Below are 27,177 nucleotides of genomic sequence, written 5' to 3'. Positions count from 1 at the left end.
TTTGCTTGATTGCAGAAATAGATTTATTTTCAAACAGATATAGTTGGACGTGTGAAACAATGTCATCTCCACAAATGATTTTTAGTGCATATAAAACCACAAGACACTTCCTCTTGGAAGGTATTCCAAAGCCTTTGTTCAGTCCTAAGGCAATCTGGACTAAGGCACCACCCACCTTCAATTTACAATACACACCCCTTGGTAGCTTAAGTCCATGTAAGTTACATTCCCTCAAAGGTGTTTCAAAACAGGGAATGTCCAGATATGTTAAATGCAAAACCAACCAATGGTCAAATGTACATAATGGGTTTTTGTGTATTATTATAATTAATTTACACAGCCAATCCGATAAAACAGTATAAAATAAGGCATCTGCTTAAGGCTGGTGTAATGTGGGTAATGCTCATTAGGGCACGCAATGGAATACATAAAAAAATAATTCAATCAAAAATAGAAATTTGTGTTTCTTCTAAGAACAGGTAGTAGTAGTCACTCCCTGTAAGTCAGATTTTTCTTCTGCTTGGTACCTAATGAACACGACTCAGGCTAGGCGCTCTGCTCCATGGGACTCTGTCTGCGGGACTCTGCAGGGGGAGGATCACCTCCTCACAGCTTAGCCTTAGCCTGGAAGAAGCTCATGATGGCCTGCATGCACTCGTCTGAGAGCCAGCGCTCCACCAGGCGCTCCACCTCCTGGTCGTTGACAGTGTGGAGACGTTCCTTCTCTGTCCCACGGATCAGCTGCTTGGAAAGTGTTAGGGACTAGGACAGCCAGGAAACAGCAATAGGAAGAAAGTAAAGGTCAAATAGACAGAATAAAAATGTGGATACAAAACAAAAGTGGGTTAAAAAAAACAGTACTGTCCACAAAATGTGGAAATGTGTCTATGGTTTCATTATACTGACATAAAATAATAAACACGTTTTCAAATGCAGTGCCCTGTACTCCAGCAATTTGGATGTAATAACAATTGATGTCTACAGTCCTTTATGGTACTTTCATGCATAGCAGTTTTTTTTATATTAGAAATAAAAAGCACATTATGCCTCTAGTCCACCTTTTAAGGGAACCATAAGTAGGTTGGTCCCATATGGCCAGGTCACAATTGTAAATGAGAACTTGTTCTCAACTTGCCTACCTGGTTAAATAAAGGTGAAATAAATAAAATAAAATATCCCTTGCATGCAATAAAGGCATCACGCCTGTGACTTTAGAAACTGTGGATGCATTTAAATTGTGTTTTGGTTATGCCTTGCCCAATAGTAAGTGAATGGTACTGCCCAAACGACCAGTGTCACAGCGGAATCAACAGGTGAATTTGAGCTGAAATCTATTTAAAGCCTTCACAACATGACAAACAATTATTGGCTTATCTTCCTACTGTTCTGAAGCAGAACAATCTGTGTTTTAACCATATTACAACTATAATTTTGCTTCCTAGTTGTCTAACTGCCTACCAATTGTGCACATATTGTAGCATAATTACGCTTTCCTGTAACATTTTCCCTGCTTATTTGAGTGATTATGTAATATTGTGGCCTAGATATACTGCCATATCCTATATTACTGACACTTAACATTTTGGAATATTCATTCAAATCACTGTAAACTGTGCTGTAATCAAATCAGACCTTGTTGAAAATGTCAATGAAATTGTGAATGAAATTCAATGTGCAGAATGTGGCTCCGGTCACTTAAAAATAGGAAAAGGAGTCCGTCCACGGAAGCACAGCCACGGCCAATAACATAATACAAAATTCCTGGAACGTTCCGAAAGGAAGTTATGTAAAATACAACCAGCTTTCATCAATATTGATTCGTTCAGGAATGTTTCTGAATGCACAACTTTATACAAAACACACAAACATGTCAAACGTTGCCTGATGTTCAATGTTTGCTGGGGATTTGACTCACATTCCTGGGAAGCTTGGCATAAGCCTTCAGTCTGGTGGCCACCTCGGTTTGGAAGCTGCTGTCGGGAAAGACCTCGGTAACCAGGCCCTGGGCACACGCCTGGGTCGCTGTCAGTTTCTTGTTGAACAGCAGCATCTCACTGGCCTAGTCACAGAGCATGACAATGTTGTCCACTAGTGTAATTTCATTCAATTCAAACTGCAAGTCTAATACATACGAAAAGAACAAAAGTAAAATAAATACCTGGGAAAACCCCTCTATGAAATGCATCAGTTGCAGCAAAGGAACAAGGGGGAGTATCCATACCTTTGCATTGCCCATCATTTTGGGGAAGGTGTAGGAGGAGCAGGCCTCTGGGCTCTGTCCCAGCTGGCTGAAGGGGGTGTGGAATGTAGCCTGTCAGGAGGGGAGGGCACAAGTTAGGCAGGAACAGCCCCAACTGCTTACGGCAGAGTATAGTGAAAAATGGAAGTGGAGAATGGCAATGTAGTGGTATGGGTGGTGCGCTAGTGGTCACAATACTGTTTTGCTTATTTGACCTCGATTGAGGTACGCATGTAAAACAGTGGTCTCCAATTAAGATCCTGGAGAGCTTTTCATCCAACCCAGTATCAACACAAGTTTCAGAAAATCAACTAATCATAGTCAATATGTCAGTGCTGGTGGACAGGATCCACAGCCTGGACACCCAGTTTCTCTCCAGGACCGGAGTTTGATACCCCTAATATAAACCAATGCTAGTCTTGTACCATCAACTAACATACATATATAGAGGGAAGATATAAACGTGTTCTAAAGCTAATACTGAGTGGACATGACAAAGCACCTTACCCTCTCCGTGGCGTAGACCACCTCGAACAGGCCCAGTAGAGTGACGGACACACCCACAGCCGGACCGTTGATCACTGCAATCAGGGGCTTGGGGAAGTCGATGAATGCTTTGACAAACTCCCTACACAACCACACACACACACACAACCACACACACACGTTATAAAAATGGTTCTCTCAAAGTGAACCTCTTGCTTGGTCTTTTTGGGTAAGTTCTTACCTCAGCAACTCGCCTCCATCTTTTGCCATCTGCTGCATCCCGCCCTCAGGGATTTTGGTGAAGTTTGTCAGGTCGTTGCCACTGCAGTAGAAGTCTCCACTACCTTGAGGGGGTGAACAAGAATAGCCACATTTAACAATTAAGAAGACTGGAGCACTATTTGCAAGTCACTGCATCACTGTAAAGACTTAAAGGGGCAATTCAAAGAATTAAAAAGGGGCACCCCGCCACCGTTTTGGTAAAAATCCAAAGGGATGGGGCTGGTGAAATATAAGTACTCTTAAATTAATAGACAGAGGCTGTCCATCCACGATAGCAATTTCCAACATTTAATCATGTTTTAAGGCTATAGAGTGTTTGTTTACAATTACATCATTTACAGCTTATATTTTGGGTTCTGGTGGGGTTAGACAGTTGAACTAAGCTCAAGAGGGATTTATAAATTGTATTTTTCAAGACTCAATGGCTATATATCATTAATTTAAAAGTCAAAAAATTGATGTAGCAATTACAGATTGCCCCTTTAAAGATATAAAGCAGGGGTGGGGTGTCAAACTAATTCCATGGAGAGCCTCTGCTGTTTTTTTGTTTTTCCTTTCAGTTAAGACCTAGACAACCAGGTGAGGAGAGACACTTACTAATCAGTGACCTTAATTCATGAATCAAGTACAAGGGAGGAGAGAACCCCCAGATACTTGGCCCTCCGTGGAATGAGATTGACACCTGTGGACTAAAGAAAGAAAAACCCACGAACAGTACGTTGCAACCACATGCTTTTTTTGTGCACCATAATAAACTGTGTGTAATATACTGTGTTCTGGCTTTTCTTTAGTCCTAGTGTTCATTTTTGGCCCAGCAGTACATACAGTGATTTCAGAAAGTATTCAGGCCCCTTGAATTTTTCCACATTTTGTTAGGTTACAGCCTTATTCAAAAATGTATTCAATTGTTATTTTTCCTCATCAATCTACACACAGTACCACAAAGGGGTATTGTGTGTAGGGGCTCCCGAGTGGAGCAGCGGTCTAAGGCACTGAGTCTCAGTGCTAGAGGCATCACTACAGACCCTGGTTCCATTCCAGGCTGTATCAAAACCAGAAGTGATTGGGAGTCCCATAGGGCGGCGCACAATTGTAAATAAGAATTTGTTCTTAACTGACATTAGACTAGTTAAATAAAGGTTAAATAAAATGAAGACAAAGAAAAAACAGGCTCTTAGAGATTTTTGGTAATTTATAAAATAATTTTAAACTGAAATATCATATTTACATAAGTATTCAGACCCTTTCCTCAGTACTTTGTTGAAGCACCTTTGGCAGCGATTACAGCCTTGGGTCTTCTTGGGTATGACGATGCAAGCATGGCACACCTGTATTTGGGGAGTTTCTCCCATTCTTCTCTGCAAATCCCCTCAAGCTCTGTGAGGCTGAATGGGGAGCGTTGCAGACCAGCTATTTTCAGGTCCCTCCAGAGACGTTCGATCGGGTTCAAGTCTGGGCTCTGACTGGGCCACTAAAGGACATTCAGAGACTTGTCTCAAAACCACTCCTTGGTTGTCTTGACTTTGTGCTTAGGGTTGTTGTCCCATTGAAAGCTGAATCTTCGTCCTAGTCTGAGGTCCTGAACGCTCGGGAGCAGGTTTTCAATAAAGATATCTGTACTTTGCTCTGTTCATCGTTGCCTCGATCCTGCCTAATCTCCCAGTCCCTGCCGCTGAAAAACCCCCACAGCATGATGCTGCCACCACTATGCTTCACCATAGGGATGGTGCCAGGTTTCCTCCAGATATGGCGCTTGGCATTCAGGCCAAATAGTTCAATCTTGGTGTCATCAGAGCAGAGAATCTTGTTTCTCATGGTCTGAGAGTCTTTAGGTGCCTTTTGGCAAACTCCAAGAGGGCTGTCATGTACCTTTCACTGAGGAGTGGAATCAGTCTGGCCACTCCACCATAAAAGCCTGATTGGTAGAGTGCTGCAAAGGCTGTTGTCCTTCTTGAAGGTTCTCCCATCTCCATAGAGGAACTCTAGAGCTCTGTCACTAAGGCCTTTCTCTCCCGATTGCTCAGTTTGGCCGGGCTGCCAGCTCTAGAAAGAGCCTTGGTGGTTTCAAACTTCCTCCATTTAAGAATAATGGTGGCCACTGTGTTCTTGGGGACCTTCAATGCTGCAGCAATTTTTTGGTATGCTTCCCCAGATAAGCGCCTCGACACAAACCCGTCTCTGAGCTCTACGGACAATTTCTTTGACCACATGGCTTGATTTGACAGGTGTGTGCCTTTCCAAATCATGTCCAATCAGTTAAATTTACCACAGGTGGACTCTAATCAAGTTGTAGAAACATCTGGTGGACTCCAATAAAGTTGTAGAAACATCTCAAGGATGATCAATGGAAACAGGATGCAACTGAGCTCAATTTCGAGTCTCATATCAAAGGGTATGAATACTTAAGTAAATAAGGTATTTCTGTTTTTCATTTTGAATACATTTGCCTTGTCATTATGGGGTATTGTGTGTAGATTACTGAGTATTTTTAAAATACATTTTAGAATAAGGCTGTAACGTAACAATATGGAAAAAGTCAAGGGGTCTGACTACTTTCCGAATTCACTGTATGTTACTCGTTTCAGGAAACTAGGCATATGTCGCACGGCACTACTTTACAGGAGCGCCACATGAACGTAAACTTTTTTTTTGTTTTATCAAAATGCGTTTTTTGGCCGTCTGGAACATGTGAACTTTCATGTGCCTTAATAACAAACTTGTATGCCATCTGTAAATATTAATAAAATTGTTAGATTACAAGCCTAGTTTGTTTAGCCACAAAACATTCCATAACCTTCCCGCTAGATAATGAGTGGACTGGACATGCTGAGAGACGAGGTCAGATTGGTCCGCCATGTAGCACGCTTCTGTCTATAATATGAGCTGGTCAGTATGGGTAGGTAATCCTTTGTGACGCTGCTTTTTTGAAAGATATTACGTTGTAGAACTGCATAAAAGTTGCTCTCCACGTTCTGGAGGACCGAGTTTTGAAATCAGTGGAATTAGAGTATGATAGAGAAAATTCTGGTGGTTAATTGCAAATATGCAGACAGAGTCGAAAAAAATAACACAGAAGGCTGTTGTATAAAACACCTGTCTCCGGATTACATCTTCAAACTATGGGCAACCATGGCATCCGTGACAGAGAGGGAGAAGTGTCCATCCATGTATATGGGTAAAATAGTCTAGCTAGCTACATTTTCACGTTACACGTTACTAATTTTGTCAGAAAGTCGTTTTCATTTCAAGAAAAAGTTTACTGTTAGTTAGCTAACATTATGTGAATGATCTGTGTAGTAATTGAACCTGGTTGGTTAGCTACCTGCAGATTCATGCAGGGAAGTAACGTTATGAGTTGGGATTATGGTTTACTGTTTAGCTAGCTAGCTACATGCCTAAACAAGACTCCCTTATGCAAGTAACTATTTCAATAGAATGCTTACGAAGTCACTGTGAAAACTGTCGATAGTCAGTTAGCTAAGAGCCTTGACTGCTGTTCGGTCAGAATGATCGGATCAACCCTACTTTTCAGCCAGAGTGTACAGTGTGCGCTATGAATGCTCTGAGAACGAAACTATTTGAATTTACGAACGTACAATCATAACGCTCTGAGTTACGAACGCCCTGAGCACACTCTGGCACTCCAGATTAAATTTACGAACACACCCGTAGTATAAGCCAGCCTTTAGTCTTGAAATCTTTAGTTGTTTAGCACATAGCCTCACATGTGAATCTTTAACTTCTTGGTGACTGGGGGACAGTATTGAGTAGCTTGGATGAATAAGGTGCCCAGAGTAAACCTCATGCTACTCAGCCATAAAAGCTAAATCATTTGTATGTTTGGATAGAAAACACTCTGAAGTTTCTAAAACTGTTTGAATGATGTCTGTGTGTATAACAGAACTCATATGGCAGGCGAAAACCTGAGAAAAAAATGCAACCAGGAAGTGGGAAATCTGAGGTTGGTCGATTTTCAACTCAGCCCCTATTGAAGATACAGTGGGATATTGGTCATGTTGCAATTCCTAAGGCTTCCACTAGATATCAACCGTCTTTAGAACATTTTTGAGGCTTCTACTGTAAAGGAGGGGCTCATAAGGGCTCTTTGAGTCAGTGGCAGAGTGCCACAGGCTCGTGACGCGCGGTAATGTGAGAAGTAACTCCCGTTCCATTGCATTTCTGAAGATACAGGAATTCTCCGGTTGGAACATTATTGAAGATTTATGTTAAAAACATCCTAAAGATTGATTCTATACATCGTTTGACATGTTGCTACGGACTGTAACAGAACCTTTTGACATTTCGTCTGCTCCTAGTGAACGCGCTTCGTGACTGGATTTGTTTACAAAACGTGCTATTTGGACATAAATGATGGACATTATCGAACAAATCAAACATTTATTGTGGAACTGGGATTCCTGGGAGTGGATTCTGATGAAGATCAAAGGTAAGTAAATATTTATAATGCTATTTCTGACTAATGTTGAATCCACAACATGGCGGATATCTTTTTGGCTTGTTGGGTCTCTGAACGCCATACTCAGATTATTGCATGGTTTGCTTTTTTTGTATAAAAAAATTTAAATGTGACACAGCGGTTGCATTAAGGAGAAGTTTATCTAAAGTTCCATGTATGATAGTTGTATCTTTTATCAATGTTTATTATGAATATTTCTGTGAATTGATGTGGCTCTGTGTAAAATCACTGCATGTTTTGGAACTACTGAACATAACACGCCGATGTAAAATGAGATTTTTTGATATAAATATGCACTTTACAGAACAAAACATACATGTATTGTGTAACATGAAGTCCTATGAGTGTCATCTGATGAAGATCATCAAAGGTTAGTGATTAATTGTATCTATATTTCGTTTTTTGTGACTCCACTCTTTGGTTGGAAAAATGTGTGTTTTTTTCTGTGACTTGGTGGTGACCTAACATAATCTTTTATGGTTTTTTCGCTGTAAAGCCTTTTTAAAATCCGACACTGTGGTTGGATTAACGAGAATGTTATCTTTAAAATGGTGTAAAATACTTGTATGATTGAGGAATTTTAATTATGAGATTTTTGTTGTTTTGAATTTGGCGCCCTGCATTTTCACTAGCTGTTGGCAGGGTGGGACACTACTGTCCCGAATATCCCAGAGAGGTTAAAGAGATGGGTGCAGCTAAAGCTTAAAGGGGTGTGAATGATGCTGCATGGATGTAGACAAAGAGCTCTCCAGTCAGTACCAAAACATTTAAGGGCCATTTTCTCAAAAGTGAGGTTACAAGTTTATCAACTTTCAAAGCATAATTACTTTCCCATTGTTCCTCAAGTGTAGTGTATGATATACCATTTTCTAGCTCTGAGGCTCTACTTTCATTCAATGTCAAAAAATAAATAAAATAAAAACATTTCAAATTTTGCAACACAAGACCAAATCGAGCTGGTCGGTCACATATTCATATCACCGATGCTCTCTTTAACGGATTCACTATTTCAAATGGGATGAATAGGTTGGTTGGCTCTACCTGTGATTACAGTAATGACAGAGTCATCTTTGCCAGATTCCTCCAGAGCCTTGATGATCTCGTTGTACATCTGGATAGAAGGAGGAAAACAATAGAATTGAAGAACTGGATGATTACTGGATATTTGGGATGTGCATAGGCAGTTGGAAATTTCACTATTACAGTGCTTTGCAAAAAGTACTCATCCCCGCTTAAGTTTTCTAGTTTGTTTCACAATAAAACATATTTTGCATCTTCAAAGTGATAGGGATGTTATGTAAATCAAATGATACAACCCCCCCCCCAAAAAAAATATTTTAATTCCAGGTTGTAAGGCAACAAAATTGGAAAATGCCAAGGGGGGTGAATACCTTCGTAAGCCACTCTACAAGGCATGCCACAAAATGCCACTGGTGAATCTGCGGCAAACCTTTGGCAACAATATTTATTGCCACTAGTGGTAATAACACTAGTGGCAAAGACACGAGTTCCAAGACCAGTAACAGCTGATGACCAGTCTGTGGGAGAAGAAAGCTTAGTTTCCATTTTCCAACAGTTAGCTAGCTACTTACCAAAGTTGTCCAGTGAGTGTCTAACTTAATTAAACTTCATAATTATGTTAGCTAATTGATGCCTAGTTAGCAATGTTATGCTTTATGGGAAACAGTGAAACACATTTTGTTTATCAGTTTCAATCCGTCAGTACCACTGACTGGCTAGCGCTTATCTAGCTATCATATTTTTGCACAATTAATGTGATAGCTAGCTAGCTAACTAATTATTTGCCTAAACCTTTTTAGGTGAATACATTGTTGTCTTTTAATAACAATATGCCACTCAATATGCTATGTCACTGTTCAGTAAAATGTTAGCTAGCACAACAGCTAAGGTAGCAACAATATTAGCTGATTTGACAAAGCATCGTAGATGGATATTTCATTTCCGGGCACAACTTGCAGACTTGTTTTCGAGTTGCTGTGCGTTTTGTTGCCAACCTATTTTGCTACCTGACAACTTTACGGTTTTTACTTTTTAATTACCGTTATATATATATATATATATATATATTTTTTTTTTTTTCCTCAACTTTTTCACTCCGGACGCTTTATCTGCACACGATTCGTCAAGACCTCCAACAGCCGAAGCTAAGTAGTAACATTAACATGATGCATTCTAATTGCAGTCGCTGTACTCGCCTTACGGCGAGGATAGCTGTGCTACAAGCCCAGCTTCAGACGCAATCGTTAGGCAAGGGTAATTTCAGTGTAGGAAAGGATGAAACAGTGTCTGTGCCACCAGTAAGTACAGATAGTAGTGTAAATCCCCTGGCACAGTCCCCGCAGCCGGACAACTTTCTCACGGTTTCTGGAAGGAAATGCTGTAGGAACGCTCAACCGGTGTCGCTCATTCAGCCGACAGAAACTTTCAACCGGTTTTCCCCATTAAGCAGCGAGTCGGAGTCAGAGGCCGAGTCTTCTCTGGTCTCTACTCCTCTCGTTACGGGGTCTGAGACGCCGAAGCTTCCCACCATTACCTCTGACAAATTGAAAACTCTAGTCATTGGCGACTCCATTACCCGCAGTATTACACTTAAAACGAATCATCCAGCGATCATACACTGTTTACCAGGGGGCAGGGCTACCGACGTTAAGGCTAATCTGAAGATGGTGCTGGCTAAAGCTAAAACTGGCGAGAGTAGAGAGTATAGAGATATTGTTATCCACGTCGGCACCAACGATGTTAGGATGAAACAGTCAGAGATCACCAAGCGCAACATAGCTTCTGCGTGTAAATCAGCTAGAAAGATGTGTCGGCATCGAGTAATTGTCTCTGGCCCCCTCCCAGTTAGGGGGAGTGATGAGCTCTACAGCAGAGTCTCACAACTCAATCGCTGGTTGAAAACTGTTCTCTGCCCCTCCCAAAAGATAGAATTTGTAGATAATTGGCCCTCTTTCTGGGACTCACCCACAAACAGGACCAAGCCTGACCTGCTGAGGAGTGACGGACTCCATCCTAGCTGGAGGGGTGCTCTCATCTTATCTACCAACATAGACAGGGCTCTAACTCCTCTAGCTCCACAATGAAATAGGGTGCAGGCATAGTGGAGTCTGCCACTAGCACAGTCAGTGTAGTCAGCTCAGCTATCACCATTGAGACCGTGTCTGTGCCTCGACCTAGGTTGGGCAAAACTAAACATGGCGGTGTTCGCCTTAGCAATCTCACTAGGATAAAGACCACCTCCATTCCTGTCATTATTGAAAGAGATTATGATACCTCACATCTCAAAATAGGGCTACTTAATGTTAGATCCTTTACTTCAAAGGCAATTATAGTCAATGAACTAATCACTGATCATAATCTTGATGTGATTGGCCTGACTGAAACATGGCTTAAGCCTGATGAATTTACTGTGTTAAATGAGGCCTCACCTCCTGGCTACACTAGTGACCATATCCCCCGTGCATCCCACAAAGGCGGAGGTGTTGCTAACATTTAAGATAGCAAATTTCAATTTACAAAAAAAAAAAGACGTTTTCGTCTTTTGAGCTTCTAGTCATGAAATCTATGCAGCCTACTCAATCACTTTTTATAGCTACTGTTTACAGGCCTCCTGGGCCATATACAGCGTTCCTCACTGAGTTCCCTGAATTCCTATCGGACCTTGTAGTCATAGCAGATAATATTCTAATCTTTGGTGACTTTAATATTCACATGGAAAAGTCCACAGACCCACTCCAAAAGGCCTTCGGAGCCATCATCGACTCAGTGGGTTTTGTCCAACATGTCTCTGGACCCACTCACTGTCACAGTCATACGCTGGACCAAGTTTTGTCCCATGGAATAAATGTTGTTGATCTTAATGTTTTTCCTCATAATCCTGGACTATCGGACCACTATTTTATTACGTTTGCAATTGCAACAAATAATCTGCTCAGACCCCAACCAAGGAACATCAAAAGTCGTGCTATAAATTCACAGACAACACAAAGATTCCTTGATGTCCTTCCAGATTCCCTCTGTCTACCCAAGGACGCCAGAGGACAAAAATCAGTTAACCACCTAACTGAGGAACTCAATTTAACCTTGCACAATACCCTAGATGCAGTTGCACCCCTAAAAACATTTCTCATAAGAAACTAGCTCCCTGGTACACAGAAAATACCCGAGCTCTGAGGCAAGCTTCCAGAAAATTGGAACGAAAATGGCGCCACACCAAACTGGAAGTCTTCCGACTAGCTTGGAAAGACAGTACCGTGCAGTACCGTAGAGCCCTTACTGCTGCTCGATCATCATATTTTTCTAACTTAATTGAGGAAAATAAGAACAATCTGAAATTCCTTTTTGATACTGTCGCAAAGCTAACTAAAAATCAGCATTCCCCAAGAGAGGATGACTTTCACTTTAGCAGTCATAAATTCATGAACTTCTTTGAGGAAAAGATTATGATTATTAGAAAGCAAATTATGGACTCCTCTTTAAATCTGCGTATTCCTTCAAAGCTCAGTTGTCCTGAGTCTGCACAACTCTCCCAGGACTTAGGATCAAAGGAGACACTCAAGTGTTTTAGTACTAGATCTCTTGACACAATGATGAAAATAATCATGGCCTCTAAACCTTCAAGCTGCATACTGGACCCTATTCCAACTAAACTACTGAAAGAGCTGCTTCCTGTGCTTGGCCCACCTATGTTGAACATAATAAATGTCTCTCTATCCACCGGATGTGTACCAAACTCACTAAAAGTGGCAGTAATAAAGCCTCTCTTGAAAAAGCCAAACCTTGACCCAGAAAATATAAAAAACTATCGGCCTATATCGAATCTTCCATTCCTCTCAAAAATTTTAGAAAAGGCTGTTGCGCAGCAACTTACTGCCTTCCTGAAGACAAACAATGTATATGAAATGCTTCAGTCTGGTTTTAGACCCCATCATAGCACTGAGACGGCACTTGTGAAGGTGGTAAATGACATTTTAATGGCATCGGACCGAGGCTCTGCATCTGTCCTCGTGCTCCTAGACCTTAGTGCTGCTTTTGATACCATCGATCACCACATTCTTTTGGAGAGATTGGAAACCCAAAATGGTCTACACGGACAAGTTCTGGCCTGGTTAAGATCTTATCTGTCGGAAAGATATCAGTTTGTCTCTGTGAATGGTTTGTCCTCTGACAAATCAACTGTAAATTTCGGTGTTCCTCAAGGTTCCGTTTTAGGACCACTATTGTTTTCACTATATATTTTACATCTTGGGGATGTTATTCGAAAACATAATGTTAACTTTCACTGCTATGCGGATGACACACAGCTGTACATTTCAATGAAACATGGTGAAGCCCCAAAATTGCCCCAGACATAAGGAAGTGGATGGCTGCAAACTTTCTACTTTTAAACTCGGACAAAACAGAGATGCTTGTTGTAGGTCCCAAGAAACAAAAGAGATCTTCTGTTGAATCTGACAATTAATCTTGATGGTTGTACAGTCGTCTCAAATAAAACTGTGAAGGACCTCGGCGTTACTCTGGACACTGATCTCTCTTTTGAAGAACATATCAAGACCATTTCAAGGACAGCTTTTTTTCCATCTACGTAACATTGCAAAAATCAGAAACTTTCTGTCCAAAAATGATGCAGAAAAATTTATCCATGCTTTTGTCACTTCTAGGTTAGACTACTACAATGCTCTACTTTCCGGCTACCCGGATAAAGCACTAAATAAACTTCAGTTGGTGCTAAATACGGCTGCTAGAATCCTGACTAGAACCAAAAAATGTGATTATATTACTCCAGTGCTATCCTCTCTACACTGGCTTCCTGTCAAAGCAAGGGCTGATTTCAAGGTTTTACTGCTAACCTACAAAGCATTACATGGGCTTGCTCCTACCTATCTCTCTGATTTGGTCCTGCCGTACATACCTACACGTACGCTAGGGTCACAAGACGCAGGCCTCCTAATTGTCCCTAGAATTTCTAAGCAAACAGCTGGAGGCAGGGCTTTCTCCTATAGAGCTCAATTTTTATGGAACGGTCTGCCTACCCATGTCAGAGACGCAAACTCGGTCTCAACCTTTAAGTCTTTAATGAAGACTCATCTCTTCAGTGGGTCATATGATTGAGTGTAGTCTGGCCCAGGAGTGGGAAGGTGAACGGAAAGGCTCTGGAGCAACGAACCGCCCTTGCTGTCTCTGCCTGGCCGGTTCCCCTCTTTCCACTGGGATTCTCTGCCTCTAACCCTATTACAGGGGCTGAGTCACTGGCTTACTGGGGCTCTCTCATGCCGTCCCTGGAAGGGGTGCGTCACCTGAGTGGGTTGATTCACTGATGTGGTCATCCTGTCTGGGTTGGCGCCCCCCCCTTGGGTTGTGCCATGGCGGAGATCTTTGTGGGCTATCGAGTGGGTGGGGTTATATCCTTCCTGTTTGGCCCTGTCCGGGGGTGTCCTCGGATGGGGCACAGTGTCTCCTGACCCCTCCCGTCTCAGCCTCCAGTATTTATGCTGCAGTAGTTTGTGTCGGGGGGCTAGGTTCAGTTTGTTATATCTGGAGTACCTCTCATGTCCTATTCGGTGTCCTGTGTGAATCTAAGTGTGCGTTCTCTAATTCTCTCTTTCTCTCAGAGGACCTGAGCCCTAGGACCATGCCCCAGGACTACCTGACATGATGACTCCTTGCTGTCCCCAGTCCACCTGGCCGTGCTGCTGCTCCAGTTTCAACTGTTCTGCCTTATTATTATTCGACCATGCTGGTCATTTATGAACATTTGAACATCTTGGCCATGTTCTGTTATAATCTCCACCCGGCACAGCCAGAAGAGGACTGGCCACCCCACATAGCCTGTTTCCTCTCTAGGTTTCTTTCTAGGTTTTGGCCTTTCTAGGGAGTTTTTCCTAGCCACCGTGCTTCTACACCTGCATTGCTTGCTGTTTGGGGTTTTAGGCTGGGTTTCTGTACAGCACTTTGAGATATCAGCTGATGTACGAAGGGCTATATAAATACATTTGATTTGATTTGGATACCCTCCCTTAGCCGTGGTGTTGGAAGAGGATGCATCAAAACCCTTTGAGTGAATCATCTTCAAACTTGATAAGGTAAGCAAATAAATGTATTATCATAAATGTACATTTCGACTTTGTAACAATTAGATCTTTCATTGCTTTAAACTAGTAGCTAGCTCATCTTGTTCATGTGTTGTTCCTTCTCTCTTTCTTTCTGGATATAATCAAGACAGATTGACTGAAGGCTTCAAACTAAGGAAAGAGAAATGTGTGCACCAGGTCAAGGTTCCTTGCATGGCTTTGAGATGTACAGTGCTTGCGAAAGTATTCGGCCCCCTTGAACTTTGCGACCTTTTGCCACATTTCAGGCTTCAAACAAAGATATAAAACTGTTTTGGGACACAATCATGAAGTGGAACGACATTTATTGGATATTTCAAACTTTTTTAACAAATCAAAAACTGAAAAATTATTCAGCCCCTTTACTTTCAGTGCAGCAAACTCTCTCCAGAAGTTCAGTGAGGATCTCTGAATGATCCAATGTTGACCTAAATGACTAATGATGATAAATACAATCCACCTGTGTGTAATCAAGTCTCTGTATAAATGCACCTGCACTGTGATAGTCTCAGAGGTCCGTTAAAAGCGCAGAGAGCATCATGAAGAACAAGGAACACACCAGGCAGGTCCGAGATACTGTTGTGAAGAAGTTTAAAGCCGGATTTGGATACAAAAAGATTTCCCAAGCTTTAAACATCCCAAGGAGCACTGTGCAAGCGATAATATTGAAATGGAAGGAGTATCAGACCACTGCAAATCTACCAAGGCCTGGCCGTCCCTCTAAACTTTCAGCTCATACAAGGAGAAGACTGATCAGAGATGCAGCCAAGAGGCCCATGATCACTCTGGATGAACTGCAGAGATCTACAGCTGACGTGGGAGACTCTGTCCATAGGACAACAATCAATATTGCACAAATCTGGCCTTTATGGAAGAGTGGCAAGAAGAAAGCCATTTCTTAAAGATATCCATAAAAAGTGTTGTTTAAAGTTTGCCACAAGCCACCTGGGAGACACACCAAACATGTGGAAGAAGGTGCTCTGGTCAGATGAAACCAAAATTGAACTTTTTGGCAACAATGCAAAACGTTATGTTTGGCGTAAAAGCAACACAGCTCATCACCCTGAACACACCATCCACTGTCAAACATGGTGGTGGCAGCATCATGGTTTGGGCCTGCTTTTCTTCAGCAGGGACAGGGAAGATGGTTAAAATTGATGGGAAGATGGATGGAGCCAAATACAGGACCATTCTGGAAGAAAACATGATGGAGTCTGCAAAAGACCTGAGACTGGGACGGAGATTTGTCTTCCAACAAGACAATGATCCAAAACATAAAGCAAAATCTACAATGGAATGGTTCAAAAATAAACATATCCAGGTGTTAGAATGGCCAAGTCAAAGTCCAGACCTGAATCCAATCGAGAATCTGTGGAAAGAACTGAAAATTGCTGTTCACAAATGCTCTCCATCCAACCTCACTGAGCTCGAGCTGTTTTGCAAGGAGGAATGGGAAAAAAATTCTGTCTCTCGATGTGCAAAACTGATAGAGACATACCCCAAACGACTTACAGCTGTAATCGCAGCAAAAGGTGGCGCTACAAAGTATTAACTTAAGGGGGCTGAATAATTTAGCACGCCCACTTTTTCAGTTTTTGATTTGTTAAAAAAGTTTGAAATATCCAAAAAATGGCGTTCCACTTCATGATTGTGTCCCACTTGTTGATTCTTCACAAAAAAAATACAGTTTTATATCTTTATATTTGAAGCCTGAAATGTGGCAAAAGGTCGCAAAGTTCAAGGGGGCCGAATACTTTCGCAAGGCACTGTAAGTTAACAATAATTAATTTTAGAACAATATACACCTGAGTCAGGAAAAAGAAACAACTAGTAGACAACTGGCTCTTAAATTATGGAGACCCCAGTCTATATTGAAGATCATATTTAGCTGATTAGTTTGAATCAATTTTGTTTAGGCTTGGCTGGAGACAGACACTACATACAAAAGTTGGCCATACATTTAAAAGGTAGATTTAGTAGGCCTAAGTCCCAGATTCCAAGAACACAGGATGAGATGTTACTATCCTTTGTGCAAGCACTTCCAAGAGTTCATGAACAGTGAGCCTGGTGAAATTTGGGGAGCGCATCGTCAGTAGTGTACCTTTCACACTATACACCCTCCCCAAAGGCGGCCAGCGACAGGGTGATCAATACTACGCTTGAGTCCCATTCCCAATTAGTCATAGGATTGCCTTGTTGTTGATAGCCAACATCCCATGGGACTATGCATGGGAGGGGCGTCCTCTGCAGCCCACCTCCACTGGTCGGACTTCTGTGTTCCAGCCATGATGCCGTGCTTCGGCAGCTAGATCGGCATAGCGCAGATGTTTTCGCTCATAAGCCTCATCTACTGAGTCCTCCCAGGGTACTGTGAGCTCAATGATGAAGACCTTCTTGAGGGAACGGGACAAGAGCACCATGTCAGGTCTTAGGGTGGTTGTTGCGATCTCCGGAGGAAACACAAGTTGCCGGCCAATGTCAGCTAGCATTTTCCAGTCGCGGGCCAAGCTGGTCTCGCTCTAATGGTGTAGAGCCGCTCTTCTGTGGTTTAGCCCCTTCGGGGACAAAGGTCGTCCGTAAGGGGTTGATGCTGCTGGGGGTGGTAGGAAGTTGGTGGCAGCTCGCCTGTCCTCCAGGGCGGACGCAAGGTTTTTAAGGACTTGGTTGTGACGCCAAGTGTAGCGTCCTTGGGTGAGGCTTGTTTTACACCCTGTGAGAATGTGCCTGAGGTTGGCTGGCATGGAACAGAGGGCACAGTCCGGATATTCACCATACCATTGGTGAAGATTAACTGGTGTTGGAAGGACGTCATATGTTGCTCTGATGGAAAAGCTCAACCGCCTCGCTTCCATGGCCCACAGATCCTTCCAGCTGATCTTCCTCTTCTCCACACTGTCCCATCGAGTCCACTGCCCCTGTTTGGCAAGAGAGACTGCCTTGGCCCACCTTGCAGCCTCCTCCTGATGGCGTACTTCCTGCACTACCATCTTCCGCCGCTCTGGTGCAGTGGCCTTACTCCAAGCAGCACGGCTAGTTAGCCCAAGGCCTCCTCTCCCTTGCTGAAGATGACCCACAATGTCAGCATGTCTGAGGGCTGCTGTTGCCTCCTGGACTGCTTTTCCTGGCCTCCATTTGCACCCAGTTGCCAAAGTCGGCGCGTTGTTGCTCATCACTGGGTCTCCAGATTCATTCAGTGTCATCTGGAGCCTGGTTTTTGCACACTTGAATTCCTCTGTTAGACTGGTGAGGGGCAGCTTGAGGACACCATCCTTTTCCACTTCCGAGGCCTTCTTCCACTGTTTCTTAAGCTGTCTCCTTTCTTGAACGAGGCGCTAGATTTCTTGTTGCCTCCTGGAAACTGGTGGGGTTGGAACCTTTCTCCCGCCTTTTGCCTATTGCACTCCAAAGCTTTCTGCCCCGTACTCATAGATGATGTCCCCCATCCTCTCTTCTTCTCCACTGTGCCTCGAAGTTTCTCGAGGGTCAAGGTAAGGTCAGTATTCACTGTTTCCCACAACTTCTTGTCACTGGCGCCAGGCCACTTCACATACGGTCTGTGCCCTGGTAGTCTCCTCTCGACTGCAGGTCTGGGAGGCTGGGTGAGTTCCACTCCTGCTGTTGGTTCCACCTCAGTTGTTACTTCGGTGCTTGAGTTTACGTTCTCCATGACAGTGGTACTGATGCACTACAAACTATGGTTTGCATCCAGTTGCTGTGCTTCATTCGACTGATTTGCTCGCTTTCGCAGAAAGTAATCAATGCGAGGCCTCTGTCTCTCTTTACCCAAACACCCCTTCTTCCCCTGGTGGATCCTCAACCCATGGTGTGATGTAACTTTCCTCCAACCACAGACACATACCTGCATCTGTTGCAGCGGAACTTGTGACAGTTGCTGTGGTGTTCTCTTGTGCTGTGCTCTCATTACTCGTAGTCGTTTCCGGAACAGTCGTTACCATGTTGTCAGCCGATGAGTTATCTTCCGCCCCCGCTCTCGCAGACTCTAGGGGTATTCTCATATGTTGACTTTCTGTAGCTAAAGCGGGTTTTTCCAACATACTGCGAAGCATGGGAAACTACAGAAATTGGAAGCTACCCCATGACTGTCCCAGTGGGGTCTATTCCCTCCTGTCAGCCGTCTCTCCGTGCCGCCACAAGGACTTTCCCCCGTTGTCAGATCTTTCTCAGCAGTCACTGGACAAGTCCAGATATTCAGATTCCAAGAACACAGGATGAGATGTTACTATCCTTTGTGCAAGTACTTCCAAGAGTTCACGGACAGTGAGCCTGGTGAAATTTGGGGAGCGCATCGTCAGTAGTGTACCTTTGGTTCCTAGGGTGTTTCGGCCTTTCACACTATACACCCTCCCCAGAGGCGGCCAGCGACAGGGTGATCAATCCTACGCAGTTTATGCTAGCTAGATTGCCTTGTATAAATGCTATATAAACAAACAGAGACATTTTATTGCTGAAAAATATATACACTACATTACAAAAGTATGTGGACACTATGGCTGTTACAGTGACCGTATTACCGCAACACTGGCGGTCACAAGTCAAGTCAAGTCGTGGCTTCTCCAAGGTCTGATGCTGCTGATCATCAGTAGCCTACCAAACAAGTGCTTGTCAAATTGTGAATGAAAGACTGATGAAGTATGTACTAACCTGCACAAAAACACAAAGCAGAGCTCATCCCTTCAATGCAACTTTTTTCAAATCCTCATCAGTCGCACCATACAGCCTTTGAATGTATAAAAATCTAAACATACATCAACATTTCTATCACAACTAAAGTTACATAAATAACTCTAAATTATACAGTTGTTGTTATACAGCATATACAGCATATACATATTCTTCCTTGCTGAGCGGCCTTTCAGGTTATGTCAATATAGGACTCGTTTTACTGTGGATATAGATACTTTTGTACCCGTTTCCTACAGCATCTTCAGAAGGTCCTTTGCTGTGGTCCTGGGATTGATTTGCACTTTTTGCACCAAAGCACGTTCATCTCTAGGAGACAGTAAGTGTCTTCTTCCTGAGTGGTATGACGGCTGTGTGGTCCCAAGGTGTTTATACTTGCGTACTGTAGTTTGTGCAGATGAACGTGGTACCTTCAGGCATTTGGAAATTGCTCCCAAGGATGAACCAGACTTGTGGAGGTCTACAATCCTTTTCTTAAGTCTTGGCTGATTTATTTTGATTTTCCCATGTCAAGCAAAGAGGCACTGAGTTTGAGGGTAGGCATTGAAATACATCCCCAGGTACACCTCCAATGCCCTAATTGAAATAATTTGAGTCTATTAGAAGCTTCTAAAGCCATGACACCATTTTCTGGAATTTTCCAAGCTGTTTAAATGCACACAGTCAACTTAGTGTATTCTGATTCTGGAATTGTGATACAGTGAAATAATCGGTCTGTAAACAATTGTTAGAAATATTACTTGTGTCATGCACAAAGTAGATGTCCTAACCGACTTGCCTAAACTATTGCTTGTTAACAAGAAATGTGTGGAGTGGTTGAAAAACAAGTTTTAATGACTCCAACCTAAGTGTATGTAAACCACCGACTTCAACTGTAGGAGTACCTGTTTCTACGTACTCCATCAAATCTTTTGGAGAACATATTTTCTATTTCATTCAGCCATGTTCAATTTGATTCCTTATACTATAAAATAATAACATGGAAGCAAATCTTGTCTGCTAAATGAACTAGTGTAGCCCACAGCCAGATCAGGACCAAACATAAGGACAACGCAGGATATGCTATTCTTTTCTTCTGAAATAGACTACATTTTCTTCATATCAAGTTTATTTAGATCGGTTTAAAATAAATAATGGATTTATTGTGATGATTTAGGCTATATTACATGGATTTATTAAACTTTTTTAAAATTGTGGATGTTCCAAAGGTCTGAGTCAGCGGCCAGGAGATGCTAAATGTGTTTGTTAATTAACGATCAATTACCGTGAGACCGGCAGTCATTTGCTTGACAATCACCGGCTGACAAAATGTCATGACTACCACAGCCCTAGTGGATACCTGCTCGTCGAACATCTCATTCCAAAATCATGGGCATTAATATGGATTTGGTCCCACCTTTGCTGCTATAACAGCCTTCACTCTACTGGGAAAGTTTTCTACTAGATGTTGGAACGTTGCTGCGGGGACATGCTTCCATTCGGCCACAAGAGCATTAGTGAGGTTGGGCACTGATGTTGGGTGATTAGGCCTGAATCGCAGTCTGCATTTTAACTCATCCCAAAAGGTGTTCGATAGGGTTGAGGTCAGGGTTCTGTGCAGGCCAGTCAAGTTCTTCCACACTGATCTCATCAAACCATTTCTGTATGTACCTTGCATGCTGAAACAGGAACTGGCCTTCTCCAAACTGTTGCCTCCAAAGTCGGAAGCACAGAATCGTCTAGAATGTCATTCTAAGCTGTAGAGCGAAGATTTCCCTTCACTGGAACAGTGAGTTTTACAACCAAGGACAGGCATTTTTTTTTCTCAGCATTTAGAGGTCCCGTTCTGTGAGCTTGTGTGGCCTACCACTTTGCAACTGTGCTGTTGTTGCTCCTCAACGTTTCCACTTCACAATAACAGAGCTTACAGTTGACCCGGGCAGCTCTACTCTAGCTGGACAGAAATATGACGAACTGAAAGGTGGCATCCCATGACGGTACCACGTTGAAAGTCACTGAGCACTTCAGTAAGGCCATTCTACTGCCAATGTTTGTCTATGGATATTGCATGGCTGTGCATACCTTACAATTATTTGAGAACATAGCCCAGCAGACAAATCATTACAAACAGTAACCAGCCAAGTAGAAGTCAGAAATAGATATAAAATGAATCACTTACCTTTGATGATCTTCATATGGTTGCACTGAGAAGACATTCATTGATTCAATAAATGTTCCTTTTGTTCGATAATGTCTCTTTATATCCAAAAACCTCTGTTTTGTTCGCACATTTTCTTCAGTAATCCACAGGCTCAAACGCAGTCACAACAGGCTGAAGAAAAATCCAAATTGTATCCGTAAAGTTCATAGAAACATGACAAATTATGTTATTATTCAATCATCAGGTTGTTTTTAGCCTAAATAATCGATAATATTTCAACCGGACAATAACGTCGTCAATATAAAAGATAAACAAGAAAGGCACTCTCTCGGTCGCGCGCATGAAAAAGCTCTGTGACACGGCAGGGTCCACTCATTCAGACTGCTCTTACTCCCTCATTTTTCAGAATACAAGCCTGAAACTATTTCTAAAGACATCTAGTGGAAGGCATAGGAACTGGAATTTGAGTCCTAAGTCAATGGATACTGTAATGGCATTGAATAAAAAACTAACAACAACAAAAAATCCTATTTCCTGAATGGATTTTTCTCGGGTTTTCGCCTGCCAAATCAGTTTTGTTATACTCACAGACATTATTTGAACAGTTTTGGAAACTATAGAGTGGTTTCTATCCAAATCTACTAATTATATGCATATCCTATCTTCTGGGCCTGAGTAGAAGGCAGTTTAATTTGGGCACGCTTTTCATCCAAAATTCCAAATGCTGCCCCCTACCCTAGAGAAGTTAAGACATTGAAAACATGTTTAGTAAGTTTAGTTCTCACTGGGAAGCAAGTTCATTTAAAGTTATATGTGTAACCAAAAACCTGATTTGCATACACAATGAGTTATTAGCAAACAGATTGTTTGCCACAAGCTTCACAAAATGATTTGCCAGAAGTTCAAAAGTCACCACTAGATGTTTGCCAGAAGCCTGTTTTTTTCTTCCAGTAAGGGTGATGTTGGGAGGAAGGAATAGACAATGACACGAATGCCTAATAACTTAATTGATGTACCTCCACATTGATGGCGTTCTTCTTCTGTGGCCTATTGAACCGGATAGTGGTGACGTTGTCCTCTGTGGAGACCAGCAGCGTGTCAAAGGTGGCAGCTCTCCCAGTGGGCTGTGCGGCTACCACAGGTCCCTCAGGAGCGAGGAGAGAATCAATCAGGTCCACATACTGCTGTCTGGCATCTTCCTGAGAGGGAGGAAGAGAGTTATACAATGTATCAATGTATGCCTGTCAATGTCATTGTGTGAAGAAAATGGCACTTTACCACATTGAGGAAATTAGAGTTGTTTTTTATGGGCACTGAAATTGTGACATTCAATAAGAATGGCTGCTTCTAATTTGTTTTTCATTTTATTAACTATAATCATTTTCAGCTGTGTTTGACCTTTCTCACAAGTCATGTATTTTTGTCTGTTGTTTTTAACAAACTTGGGAGGAATAGCCTTGATAGACAAATGGGTATATTGCTCCCGAGCTTTTGTATAATTTCAGCTAGTAGTTTTGATAGTGCTCACGAGCCAAAACGGGTCCCCAAAAATTGTAAAGTTGTGAACTACATCATCCATTTCGTATGATATGTTACGTCCTGAATAAAAAAACGAACATGTTTTGCAATCTGTATACAGTATGTTACAAATTCCAATTCGTACAATAAGTTATGAATTAATAAGTGCTTAATATCCCGGACTGCATCTTCAATAAAATGTGTATGACAGTGCTGTTATGTATATTCAATAATGAGACTGCAGATTACCTGAGATACAGAGCCCAGAGACTTCCAGGCATCCCATTTGGCCTTGCCGACAAAGTCAAGCATCCCTGGCTTGGGGGTGTTACAGGGTCCCTCAGTAGCCTAATAAAACAACAAAGAGAGAGGAGAAGATACTAAAATGTGAGGATCAGTGTCTCCAATAGACTTTAAGGTGCTTACTTTCTTCATCCTGTCTCCCTCATGCACTCTGATAGGTTAACAATCTGGGTCATTGTCATTAGGTCTCAAATGAAAGAAAACAGACTGAAACAGGGAGGGACTACTTTGACTTGTCCAATAAGAAACTGCCCTGGATAGCTTTACAACCATTACAACAGATGTTATTCATCTACTGTACAATGGAAACTTGTCTTTTTGCTGACACAGCATCCATCGTGCAAACACCCAATCACATACATACATACACACGACAGCCTAATGGCAGAACTACATCTAGCAAGCACATAGGGGGCGATAAAACAATGGAGCCCCATTAATTTTCAATGAAGGGAACCTAAGTGGGCGGGGGGACCGTTGGCCGACGTGAGCATGGGCGATGGAACGTGAACAGGGCGGGACCAAAGTTGGGAAAAGCTGAAATGTATTCACATACTCCACGACATCGCGTTGCTATTGACCAATCAAAGCTTACTATAGTTTCCAGCCCCTACTGGATTGGCTGTTGATACCTAGCATTAGCTAGCCTCCGACATGAGGGCGAGGTTAGCATGGCTATCCTTATAGTGAATCACTGAGGTAAGACTCATACAGGGTCAGTTGAGTCAGCAGAGTTGATGACCGGCAACCCTCAAGATTTTTCCTGTAAGCCCTGGGATTCAAAATCTTCAACTGTTCAGATACTGGCCTGCTCCTATAACCCCAAAGCTTTCTGTCATCCAATACAACTGGTGACAGCAAGATGCTACTCAATACAACTGTGACACAGCAAAACTGAACAAGTAGCCCACCCCCTCTATCGCTCATGTTCTTGATGTTCGGAGACATGACAGCCAAGTAGTTAAGAACAAAGACCTTTCACCTGTTTGAAGAGAGCATAGATTTTCAGCTTGGCCTCATTGCCAGGGTCTTTCTTCAGCGTGCCCATCTGACTCTTTGCACAGTTGAATTGCTCCACCGTCGCCCCCATCATAGAATCAGCTGTGTGCAGCTTCAGAGTGGGAGTATGTTATACTTGGACAGCCCTGCTGAGATAATTTCAGGACAAATGAGTGACATAGCTAACTGGTACTGTTTCCTAAACAATTATGAACTGCCACAAAAGGTTAAATAATATTATACATAAGCCTAAATGTTTCAATAAAATGCAAAATCACAAATTAACTTGGCTGAGGGCACTAAAATCGCTCCGAACACCTACAATGACCTTTTTAAATTATCACATTGGATATGGGGAGGATTGGGACAGGATGACACATAAATGTACTGTGAGAGTTGCAGTACTGTTTGTGATACAACCATGTTGCGACAGAATTCGATGGGCCATCAATAATTAGTTACTTGACGATTCCTCTGATTTTCATTCATTGGTAGTTAGACACACCCTCATTGGTCTGATGATTAGACAAGGCTCATAAATCTGGATGTGGGGGAAAGGTCATAGTTATTCAAAGTTTAGCTACTTTCTAACCACAGAATATTTGCTTTAACTAGAAGTATTAACTAGCTAGCTACCAAGCAGATCATCATGCAAGCTTTTGTGGTGGAAGCTGATACGCTGTAATGTAGGGTAATTTATGTACGGTAGATCTCCTACAGAACAGCTCAACGATTATTAGCAAGCATGGTTGAGTAAACATCTTTCCAAGCAAGACAGACACCACTTGCTCGTGAGTCGTACAGAAATTAACCGGTAACGTTATCTGTGCAGAACATGACATCTTTGAGACAACCTTAGCTAAATACAGGCACCGATAGAGGCTCTCGTGCCAACCAGCTAAAACTACATGGTGAAAATAAAATGACCATTCGTTTCCATTAATAATTGAGCTATGCTAAACTAGCAATCTATTGCTCCCTACATACGGAACAACTAAACTAAAATCTACTCAGTTTGACCTCAGCTCCGTGTACCAAGTCCACATCAAGTTAGCAGTAAATCCACCTTGCAAGTGAGTGTGGTGTTTTTAGGTAATCTTACCTGAAAAATCGCCACGGTGAAAATATGCGTAAAGCTACAGACATGACAGTGGTGTAATTTCAGTCCAAAGTACAGTAGCAGCCCTGGTTGTACAAGACAATTCGAATAAATTAATTCGCTGTTTACAATCCAGAACCCTCCCCCTCACCTTCGTTGCTTTCACCATTGGCTAATGCCTTGTTTACATCATGACGTGTTCATTACGCCGTACGTCATCTTCATGCAATCTCGTACCTCTACTGGAGAGAGAGCATAAAGTCAATAATAGTGGTGCCTTTTCAATTGGAGCCTCCTCGTGTCATGTTGCCTCTTTGCTCGTCTGCTTCTCACAACCCATTGAAGGAGAAGGTCAGAGGGGCGGGACCTCTGGCTTTCTCATCCAATGGGTTTTGACTGAGACGAGGAGAGAGGACACAAGGACCAAAAAAAGAGAAAAGGCCACAGTTTCACAGCACAAGACAGGATGGAGGAGATCATAGTCGCTTGTCAGATATCACATTTATTTTGGGAGATTGTAAAATAGGACCTTTTCATTCAGACAGGAGAAAAATATTGGGCGCATTTCGGCTGGTCACTGCGGTCAAGCGGTTGACCATCGTTGGTCACAACCTTTCAAATTGTGATGCATTATCTGGTTATAAAATGATCATACTTGCAACCATGTGGAAGAAATGAAGAACATTACAAAAATCATGTGATCAATGGTCATGGAGTTTTTGATGAAACTGCAGTTGCTTCTCACCAACTGTACCATGCAGCCATCACCTGTCATCCTCAAATTGTTTCTCTAACCTAGGTTGTAGATACTGTAGCTAGCCACTGCCACCTAATAATTATAGTAAAAAAGCAAACGTCATTACCATCACAATAAACTAAAGTGGGAGGCAACAGTCAAAAAGTGGCTTAAATCCATAGAATTGATGTCTGCGGAAATCTAATTAGCTAGGGAAATGTTTTTTTTTGCAATAACGATGTCGGCCTTCTACAGCTGTGGTGGAAGGTGGCAGAGCTACAGGGGTGTTTGTCAGAACAGTCCATGAAAATGTCTGTCGGGTCAAACGGTGCGGCCTACTAACTACACTGAACAAAAATATAACGCAACATGCAACAATTTCAAAGATTTTACCGAGTGACAGTTCATTTCAATTAATTGATTAGGCCCTCATCTATGGATTTCACATGGCTGGGCAGGGGCAAGCCACGGGTGAGCCTGGGAGATCATAGGCCCACCCACTGGGGAGCCAGGCCCAGCTATTAGGCCCAGCGAATGAGAATCGCTGGGCCTGTCTCCCCAGTGGGCTTTATTGCAAACAGAAATACTCCTCAGTTTCTTCAGCTGTTCGGGTGGCTGGTCTCAGATGATCTCACAGGTGAAGAAGCCGGATATGGAGGTCCTGGGCTGGTGTGGTTACATGTGGTAGTGTGGCCAATTGGACATACTGCCAAATTCTCTAAAACATTGGAGGTGGCTTATGGTAGATAAATGAACATTACATTCTCTGGCAACAGCTCTGGTGGACATTCCTGCAGTCAGCATGCCAATTGCACGCTTCTTCAAAACTTGAGACATCTGTGGCATTGTGTTGTGTGGCAAAACTTCACCTTTTAGAGTGGCCTTTTATTGTGCCCAGCATAACGTACCCCTGTGTAATGATCATTCTGTTTAATCAGCTTCTTGATATGCCACACCTTTCAAGTGAACATATTTCCATATGTTTGATGCCATTCCATTTGAGCGGTTCCAGACATTATTATGAGCCATTCTCCCCTCAGCAGCGTCCTGTGCTTCACATGTTGCGT

The 27,177-nt window shown here is 42.5% G+C and overlaps 1 protein-coding gene across 7 annotated transcripts; it reads right to left on the bottom strand.

The window, feature by feature from the left end:
• On the bottom strand, positions 1-25,524 carry LOC109908747 (enoyl-CoA delta isomerase 2, mitochondrial). 7 transcript variants are annotated; one of them, XM_020507418.2, is made up of 11 exons: positions 25,378-25,497; positions 24,696-24,816; positions 24,259-24,424; positions 23,223-23,321; positions 22,472-22,654; positions 8,526-8,595; positions 2,967-3,069; positions 2,747-2,867; positions 2,222-2,311; positions 1,916-2,059; positions 1-762 (listed from the first exon to the last, which is right to left on the bottom strand). In XM_020507418.2, the coding sequence occupies exons 3-11, from the start codon at positions 24,367-24,369 to the stop codon at positions 607-609; spliced, it is 1,077 nt and encodes a 358-aa protein (XP_020363007.1). In that variant the 5' UTR covers positions 24,370-24,424; positions 24,696-24,816; positions 25,378-25,497; the 3' UTR covers positions 1-606. The 7 variants fall into 7 exon arrangements, with proteins under 7 accessions (XP_020363007.1, XP_020363008.1, XP_020363006.1 ...); XM_020507419.2 differs by having other exon boundaries at positions 24,259-24,421; XM_020507417.2 differs by having other exon boundaries at positions 24,738-24,816.
• Positions 25,525-27,177: the final 1,653 nt, after the last annotated feature.

Source organism: Oncorhynchus kisutch, linkage group LG18 (genome assembly GCF_002021735.2).
Source record: "Oncorhynchus kisutch isolate 150728-3 linkage group LG18, Okis_V2, whole genome shotgun sequence".
NCBI classification, from domain to species: domain Eukaryota; kingdom Metazoa; phylum Chordata; class Actinopteri; order Salmoniformes; family Salmonidae; genus Oncorhynchus; species Oncorhynchus kisutch.
Note: the sequence above shows the minus strand (reverse complement) of the source record. Positions and strands in the feature narration are given on the sequence as shown.